The sequence below is a fragment of the Oncorhynchus gorbuscha genome, unplaced genomic scaffold (assembly GCF_021184085.1).
Source record: "Oncorhynchus gorbuscha isolate QuinsamMale2020 ecotype Even-year unplaced genomic scaffold, OgorEven_v1.0 Un_scaffold_4653, whole genome shotgun sequence".
NCBI lineage: Eukaryota > Metazoa > Chordata > Actinopteri > Salmoniformes > Salmonidae > Oncorhynchus > Oncorhynchus gorbuscha.
In genome coordinates, this window is record NW_025748625.1 from 20,001 (window position 1) to 30,000 (window position 10,000).

General features: G+C 42.9%; 2 protein-coding genes across 2 annotated transcripts in view; both read right to left on the reverse strand.

The window, feature by feature from the left end:
- LOC124028677 (huntingtin-like) overlaps positions 1-572 on the reverse strand; it is a 5,162-nt gene extending 4,590 nt beyond the window's left edge. Inside the window, exon 1 of the mRNA XM_046340679.1 lies at positions 327-572. Within this exon, the coding sequence (XP_046196635.1) occupies positions 327-572 (246 nt within the window). The remainder of the gene's footprint in view (positions 1-326) is intronic.
- Positions 573-2,378: 1,806 nt separating this feature from the next.
- The window catches only part of LOC124028678 (huntingtin-like), an 8,505-nt gene continuing 883 nt past the window's right edge, over positions 2,379-10,000 (reverse strand). Inside the window, exons 2-4 of the mRNA XM_046340680.1 lie at positions 9,921-10,000; positions 7,098-7,212; positions 2,379-2,513 (exon numbers count right to left, since the gene is read on the reverse strand). The exon at positions 9,921-10,000 is cut by the window's right edge and continues 111 nt beyond it. Of these exons, the coding sequence (XP_046196636.1) occupies positions 2,379-2,513; positions 7,098-7,212; positions 9,921-10,000 (330 nt within the window). The remainder of the gene's footprint in view (positions 2,514-7,097; positions 7,213-9,920) is intronic.

Sequence of the window (10,000 nt, forward strand, 5' to 3'; positions counted from 1 at the left end):
AGAGATGGGGGGTAGCGAAAAGAGAGAGGGAAGGAGAGAGAGATGGGGGGTAGAAAAGAGAGAGGGAAGGAGAGAGAGATGGGGGTAGCGAAAAAGAGAGGGAAGGAGAGAGAGATGGGGGTAGCGAAAGAGAGAGGGAAGGAGAGAGAGATGGGGGTAGCAAAAGAGAGAGGGAAGGGAGAGAGAGATGGGGGGTAGCGAAAGAGAGAGGGAAGGAGAGAGAGATAGCGAAAGAGAGAGGGAAGGAGAGAGAGATGGGGTAGCGAAAGAGAGAGTGAGTTGTCTGTTACATACCCACCTTTACTGTCCACCATTCTCACACTGACCTTGTAGACGACAGTAGCCATGAATTGTGGGTAAGGCTGCTGATTGGACAGGAACTCTCCGATGACCTTGTTCATGACGTCCTGCGGAGGGAAGAAGTCGTCCAGGAACTGCGGAAGAATCCTGGCCACCACCCGTGCCTCGCTGGGTAAAACCCTACGGACCCTGGCACAACAAATGTAGGAAATATCGGAGGTAACGGACATGGAGAACCAGACATCAGGAAACAACTGTGAGACTGGGTCCATTGTTAGAAAATAGACAACCCCCCAAAAAGACTGGTTACATTGTTAGAAAATAGACAACCCCCCAAAAAGACTGGTTACATTGTTAGAAAATAGACAACCCCCCAAAAAGACTGGTTACATTGTTAGAAAATAGACAACCCCCCAAAAAGACTGGCTACATTGTTAGACAATAGACAATATATAACAGTCTTGCTATGGTTAATATGAGAAACCAAAAAGATCAAACCAGATATATAACAGACTGTTACTATGGTAACATTGTTAGACCATCAAACCAGATATATAACAGTCTGTTGCTATGGTAAACCATCAAACCAGATATATAACAGTCTGTTGCTATGGTTAATATGAGAAACCAGATATATAACAGTCTGTTACTATGGTAAACCATCAAACCAGATATATAACAGTCTGTTGCTATGGTAAACCATCAAACCAGATATATAACAGTCTGTTGCTATGGTTAATATGAGAAACCAGATATATAACAGTCTGTTACTATGGTAAACCATCAAACCAGATATATAACAGTCTGTTACTATGGTAAACCATCAAACCAGATATATAACAGTCTGTTGCTATGGTTAATATGAGAAACCATCACACCAGATATACAACAGTCTGTTGCTATGGTAAACCATCAAAACTGTGTAGTGTGTAGACTGTGTAGTGTGTAGACTGTGTAGTGTGTAGACTGTGTAGTGTGTAGACTGTGTAGTGTGTAGACTGTGTAGTGTGTAGACTGTGTTGTCGTCACAACCCCTACCTGTCGAAGAGCACAGATACCCTCTCCATGGCAACGATGACAGACTCGCTGTCGGGGGCCTGAGGGTCGACAGCGCCGGCCGGGCGACCAGGGCTGGCCTTCTCCTTGCCTGAGGAGAAAGCAACAGGACCCGAGGTCACCTCTGACCCCTGACCTCTAACCTCTGACCCCGACGCTGAGGTACGACCGCTGGGAGGATGAGAGGGTGATTCGTTGTGATTATTAAATTATTAAACGATTGTTTGATGGAAAAGTTATTTTTATTCATAGACAAAGCTGGTTTTGGGGGGTAGCCTGGGTACCCAGTCTGTCTGGCTAACATTCCACACCTTGTACTCTTGTCATTGCAAATGTGGAATGTTAGCTAAACAGACTGGTACACCAAGGCTAGTTTGTGAGGGAGGAGTTTGTACGATTGGGGTAGTTAATTGGTCATAGAGGAATCTTTGTTTTCCTGTCCTGGGAAGAAAGGGGATTCTTAGAATTGTTAGCATTAGCTAGTTACTTTATTATGTTAGTGTTAGCTATATTAGCTATAGCCTCTACATTGTTATGTTTGCGATAGCTATAGCCTCTACATTGTTATGTTAGCGATAGCCTCTACATTGTTATGTTAGCGATAGCAATAGCCTCTACATTGTTATGTTAGCGATAGCAATAGCCTCTACATTGTTATAATAATGTCTAATAGTTTGTTGCCTTGGAACTACATATATGCAGGGCTAGGCTAGTTAGCATTAGTTCGATGATACTAGGTAGATGTTACCTGTGTACATGCAGGCTAAGGTTAGCTAGCGTTAGTTAGATGATACTAGGTATAGGTAGATGTTACCTGTGTACATGCAGGGCTAAGCTGGCTAGCGTTAGTTAGATGATACTAGGTATAGGTAGATGTTACCTGTGTACATGCAGGGCTAAGCTAGCTAGCGTTAGTTAGATGATACTAGGTATAGGTAGATGTTACCTGTGTACATGCAGGTGAGCATGAGTCCCAGTGCAGACATGGCTCTGTGAGGCTTGCATGTTAACCCGGTCGACACTCAGTTTAACCAGTGCCTCTCCGTCCATACGAGACAGCTGCTCCGACAGCAGGAGGCGTCCAACCCACGCAACACACAGTGGTAGATCACTGAGGGGGTGGAGTCTTCACTGGCTGATACCATCACACCACACATCTAGAGAGGTGGAGGGGGGCGGAGCCAGATAAAGGTGGAGGGAGGCGGAGGGAGAGAGAGGTGGATTAGTAACCTGTATAACCCCAGCAGTACTAACCTGTATAACCCAGCAGTACTACAGTACTAACCTGTATAACCCCAGCAGTACTAACCTGTATAACCCAGCAGTACTAACCTGTATAACCCAGCAGTACTACAGTACTAACCTGTATAACCCAGCAGTACTACAGTACTAACCTGTATAACCCCAGCAGTACTACAGTACTAACCTGTATAACCCCAGCAGTACTAACCTGTATAACCCCAGCAGTACTAACCTGTATAACCCCAGCAGTACTACAGTACTAACCTGTATAACCCCAGCAGTACTAACCTGTATAACCCCAGCAGTACTAACCTGTATAACCCCAGCAGTACTAACCTGTATAACCCCAGCAGTACTAACCTGTATAACCCCAGCAGTACTACAGTACTAACCTGTATAACCCCAGCAGTACTAACCTGTATAACCCCAGCAGTACTAACCTGTATAACCCCAGCAGTACTAACTAACCCTGCAGTACTAACCCCAGCAGTACTAACCTGTATAACCCCAGCAGTACTAACCTGTATAACCCCAGCAGTACTAACTGTATAACCCCAGCAGTACTAACCCCCAGCAGTACTAACCTGTATAACCCCAGCAGTACTAACCTGTATAACCCCAGCAGTACTAACCTGTATAACCCCAGCAGTAACCTATAACCCCAGCAGTACTAACCTGTATAACCCCAGCAGTACTAACCTGTATAACCCCAGCAGTACTAACCTGTATAACCCCAGCAGTACTAACCTGTATAACCCCAGCAGTACTAACCTGTATAACCCCAGCAGTACTAACCTGTATAACCCCAGTACTAATAACCCCAGCAGTACTAACCTGTATAACCCCAGCAGTACTAACCTGTATAACCCCAGCAGTACTAACCTGTATAACCCCAGCAGTACTAACCTGTATAACCCCAGCAGTACTAACCTGTATAACCCCAGCAGTACTAACCTGTATAACCCCAGCAGTACTAACTTGTATAACCCCAGCAGTACTAACTGTATAACCCCAGCAGTACTAACCTGTATAACCCCAGCAGTACTAACCTGTATAACCCCAGCAGTACTACAGTACTAACCTGTATAACCCCAGCAGTACTACAGTACTAACCTGTATAACCCCAGTACTACAGTACTAACCTGTATAACCTCAGCAGTACTAACCTGTATAACCCCAGCAGTACTAACCTGTATAACCCCAGCAGTACTAACCTGTATAACCCCAGCAGTACTACAGTACTAACCTGTATAACCCCAGCAGTACTACAGTACTAACCTGTATAACCCCAGCAGTACTACAGTACTAACCTGTATAACCCTAGCAGTACTACAGTACTAACCTGTATAACCCCAGCAGTACTGCAGTACTAACCTGTATAACCCCAGCAGTACTGCAGTACTAACCTGTATAACCCCAGCAGTACTAACCTGTATAACCCCAGCAGTACTAACCTGTATAACCCCAGCAGTACTAACCTGTATAACCCCAGCAGTACTAACCTGTATAACCCCAGCAGTACTAACCTGTATAACCCCAGCAGTACTAACCTGTATAACCCCAGCAGTACTACAGTACTAACCTGTATAACCCCAGCAGTACTAACCTGTATAACCCCAGCAGTACTACAGTACTAACCTGTATAACCCCAGCAGTACTACAGTACTAACCTGTATAACCCCAGCAGTACTACAGTACTAACCTGTATAACCTCAGCAGTACTAACCTCAGCAGTACTAACCTGTATAACCCCAGCAGTACTAACCTGTATAACCCCAGCAGTACTAACCTGTATAACCCCAGCAGTACTACAGTACTAACCTGTATAACCCCAGCAGTACTACAGTACTAACCTGTATAACCCCAGCAGTACTACAGTACTAACCTGTATAACCCCAGCAGTACAGTATACTGCAGTACTAACCTGTATAACCCCAGCAGTACTGCAGTACTAACCTGTATAACCCCAGCAGTACTAACCTGTATAACCCCAGCAGTACTAACCTGTATAACCCCAGCAGTACTAACCTGTATAACCCCAGCAGTACTAACCTGTATAACCCCAGCAGTACTACAGTACTAACCTGTATAACCCCAGCAGTACTAACCTGTATAACCCCAGCAGTACTAACCTGTATAACCCCAGCTAAGTATAACCCCAGCAGTACTAACCTGTATAACCCCAGCAGTACTAACCTGTATAACCCCAGCAGTACTAACCTGTATAACCCCAGCAGTACTAACCTGTATAACCCCAGCAGTACTAACCTGTATAACCCCAGCAGTACTAACCTGTATAACCCCAGCAATACTACAGTACTAACCTGTATAACCCCAGCAGTACTAACCTGTATAACCCCAGCAGTACTGCAGTACTAACCTGTATAACCCCAGCAGTACTAACCTGTATAACCCCAGCAGTACTAACCTGTATAACCCCAGCAGTACTAACCTGTATAACCCCAGCAGTACTAACCTGTATAACCCCAGCAGTACTAACCTGTATAACCCCAGCAGTACTAACCTGTATAACCCCAGCAGTACTAACCTGTATAACCCCAGCAGTACTAACCTGTATAACCCCAGCAGTACTAACCTGTATAACCCCAGCAGTACTAACCTGTATAACCCCAGCAGTACTAACCTGTATAACCCCAGCAGTACTAACCTGTATAACCCCAGCAGTACTAACCTGTATAACCCCAGCAGTACTAACCTGTATAACCCCAGCAGTACTAACCTGTATAACCCCAGCAGTACTAACCTGTATAACCCCAGCAGTACTAACCTGTATAACCCCAGCAGTACTAACCTGTATAACCCCAGCAGTACTAACCTGTATAACCCCAGCAGTACTAACCTGTATAACCCCAGCAGTACTAACCTGTATAACCCCAGCAGTACTAACCTGTATAACCCCAGCAGTACTAACCTGTATAACCCCAGCAGTACTAACCTGTATAACCCCAGCAGTACTATAACCCCAGCAGTACTAACCTGTATAACCCCAGCAGTACTAACCTGTATAACCCCAGCAGTACTAACCTGTATAACTAACCTGTATAACCCCAGCAGTACTACAGTACTAACCTGTATAACCCCAGCAGTACTACAGTACTAACCTGTATAACCCCAGCAGTACTACAGTACTAACCTGTATAACCTCAGCAGTACTAACCTGTATAACCCCAGCAGTACTAACCTGTATAACCCCAGCAGTACTAACCTGTATAACCCCAGCAGTACTAACCTGTATAACCCCAGCAGTACTAACCTGTATAACCCCAGCAGTACTAACTTGTATAACCCCAGCAGTACTAACCTGTATAACCCCAGCAGTACTAACCTGTATAACCCCAGCAGTACTACAGTACTAACCTGTATAACCCCAGCAGTACTACAGTACTAACCTGTATAACCCCAGCAGTACTACAGTACTAACCTGTATAACCTCAGCAGTACTAACCTGTATAACCCCAGCAGTACTAACCTGTATAACCCCAGCAGTACTAACCTGTATAACCCCAGCAGTACTAACCTGTATAACCCCAGCAGTACTACAGTACTAACCTGTATAACCCCAGCAGTACTACAGTACTAACCTGTATAACCAGTACCAGCAGTACTACAGCAGTACTAACCTGTATAACCCCAGCAGTACTACTGTATAACCCCAGCAGTACTAACCTGTATAACCCCAGCAGTACTAACCTGTATAACCCCAGCAGTACTAACCTGTATAACCCCAGCAGCAGTAACCCCTGCAGTACTAACCTGTATAACCCCAGCAGTACTAACCTGTATAACCCCAGCAGTACTAACCTGTATAACCCCAGCAGTACTAACCTGTATAACCCCAGCAGTACTAACCTGTATAACCCCAGCAGTACTAACCTGTATAACCCCAGCAGTACTAACCTGTATAACCCCAGCACTAACCTGTATAACCCCAGCAGTACTAACCTGTATAACCCCAGCAGTACTAACCTGTATAACCCCAGCAGTACTAACCTGTATAACCCCAGCAGTACTAACCTGTATAACCCCAGCAGTACTAACCTGTATAACCCCAGCAGTACTAACCTGTATAACCCCAGCAGTACTAACCTGTATAACCCCCACAGTACTAACCTGTATAACCCCAGCAGTACTAACCTGTATAACCCCAGCAGTACTACAGTACTAACCTGTATAACCCCAGCAGTACTAACCTGTATAACCCCAGCAGTACTAACCTGTATAACCCCAGCAGTACTAACCTGTATAACCCCAGCAGTACTAACCTGTATAACCCCAGCAGTACTAACCTGTATAACCCCAGCAGTACTAACCTGTATAACCCCAGCAGTACTAACCTGTATAACCCCAGCAGTACTAACCTGTATAACCCCAGCAGTACTAACCTGTATAACCCCAGCAGTACTAACCTGTATAACCCCAGCAGTACTAACCTGTATAACCCCAGCAGTACTAACCTGTATAACCCCAGCAGTACTAACCTGTATAACCCCAGCAGTAAACTCGGCTCCTACATCCAGAGGGTAGTTCTCCATCATGTAAAAGGCCACAGCACACATCACCAAGACATGCTGCTGGTTGTGCAGATTCACACAGCTGAGAGACAGAGAGAGAGATACAGAGAGACACAGAGACAGAGAGACACAGAGAGAGAGACAGAGAGACAGAGACAGACAGACAAAGACAGAGCGAGAGACAGAAAGAGAGAGAGACAGAAAGAGAGAGAGACAGAAAGAGAGAGAGACAGAAAGAGAGAGAGACAGAAAGAGAGAGAGACAGAGACAGAGCGAGACAGAGAGAGAGATACATGAATACCATTGGGGATATTATAATATAAACCATTGGGGTTATTATAATATAAACCATTGGGGTTATTATAATATAAACCATTGGGGTTATTATAATATAAACCATTGGGGTTATTATAATATAAACCATTGGGGTTATTATAATATAAACCATTGGGGTTATTATAATATAAACCATTGGGGTTATTATAATATAAACCATTGGGGTTATTATAATATAAACCATTGGGGTTATTATAATATAAACCATTGGGGTTATTATAATATAAACCATTGGGGTTATTATAATATAAACCATTGGGGTTATTATAATATAAACCAGCTGAGTGAATAACATTGGGGTTATTATAATATACATCATTGGGGTTATTATAATATAAACCATTGGGGTTATTATAATATAAACCACTGGGGTTATTATAATATAAACCACTGGGGTTATTATAATATAAACCACTGGGGTTATTATAATATAAACCAGCTGAGTGAATAACATTGGGGTTATTATAATATAAACCATTGGGGTTATTATAATATAAACTATTGGGGTTATTATAATATAAACCACTGGGGTTATTATAATATAAACCATTGGGGTTATTATAATATACATCATTGGGGTTATTATAATATACATCATTGGGGTTATTATAATATAAACCATTGGGGTTATTATAATATAAACCATTGGGGTTATTATAATATAAACCATTGGGGTTATTATAATATAAACCATTGGGGTTATTATAATATAAACCACTGGGGTTATTATAATATAAACCAGCTGAGTGAATAACATTGGGGTTATTATAATATAAACCATTGGGGTTATTATAATATACATCATTGGGGTTATTATAATATAAACCATTGGGGTTATTATAATATAAACCATTGGGGTTATTATAATATAAACCATTGGGGTTATTATAATATAAACCATTGGGGTTATTATAATATAAACCATTGGGGTTATTATAATATAAACCATTGGGGTTATTATAATATAAACCATTGGGGTTATTATAATATAAACCATTGGGGTTATTATAATATAAACCACTGGGGTTATTATAATATAAACCATTGGGGTTATTATAATATAAACCATTGGGGTTATTATAATATAAACCATTGGGGTTATTATAATATACATCATTGGGGTTATTATAATATACATCATTGGGGTTATTATAATATAAACCATTGGGGTTATTATAATATACATCATTGGGGTTATTATAATATACATCATTGGGGTTATTATAATATAAACCATTGGGGTTATTATAATATACATCATTGGGGTTATTATAATATACATCATTGGGGTTATTATAATATAAACCATTGGGGTTATTATAATATAAACCATTGGGGTTATTATAACAGTGTGTGTTACTCACTGTGCTATGGCCCGTAGGTTACTCAGTATGTGTGTGTGTGTGTGTGTGTGTGTGTGTGTGTGTGTGTGTGTGTGTGTGTGTGTGTGTGTGTGTGTGTGTGTGTGTGTGTGTGTTACTCACTGTGCTATGGCCCGTAGGTTACTCAGTATGTAGTGTGTGTGTGTGTGTGTGTGTGTGTGTGTGTGTGTGTGTGTGTGTGTGTTACTCACTGTGCTATGGCCCGTAGGTTACTCAGTATGTAGTCTGTGTGTGTGTGTGTGTGTGTGTGTGTGTGTGTGTGTGTGTGTGTGTGTGTGTGTGTGTGTGTGTGTGTGTGTGTGTGTGTGTGTGTGTGTGTGTGTGTGTGTGTGTGTGTGTGTGTGTGTATAACACTGTGCTATGGCCCGTAGGTTACTCAGTATGTAGTCTGTGTGTGTGTGTGTGTGTATAACACTGTGTGTGTGTGTGTGTGTGTGTGTGTGTGTGTGTGTGTGTGTGTGTGTGTGTGTGTGTGTGTTACTCAGTATGTAGTCTGTGTGTGTGTGTGTTACTCAGTATGTAGTCTGTGTGTGTGTGTGTGTTACTCACTGTGCTGTGGCCCGTAGGTTACCTCAGTATGTAGTGTGTGTGTGTGTGTGTGTGTGTGTGTGTGTAGGTTACTCAGTATGTAGTGTGTGTGTGTGTGTGTGTGTGTAGGTCAGTATGTAGTCTGTGTGTGTGTGTGTGTGTGTGTGTGTGTGTGTGTGTGTGTGTGTTACTCACTGTGCTATGGCCCGTAGGTTACTCAGTATGTAGTCTGTGTGTGTGTGTGTGTGTGTGTGTGTGTGTGTGTGTGTGTGTGTGTGTGTGTGTGTGTGTGTGTGTGTGTGTGTGTGTGTGTGTGTGTGTGTGTGTGTGTGTGTGTGTGTTACTCAGTATGTAGTCTGTGTGTGTGTGTGTTACTCAGTATGTAGTCTGTGTGTGTGTGTGTGTTACTCACTGTGCTGTGGCCCGTAGGTTACTCAGTATGTAGTGTGTGTGTGTGTGTGTGTGTGTGTGTGTGTGTTACTCACTGTGCTGTGGCCCGTAGGTTAGTCAGTATGTAGTGTGTGTGTGTGTGTGTGTTACTCACTGTGCTACGGCCCGTAGGTTACTCAGTATGTAGTCTGAGACGGCAGGAATCAGCTGCTTCACTGTGTCGTCCAGCAGGTC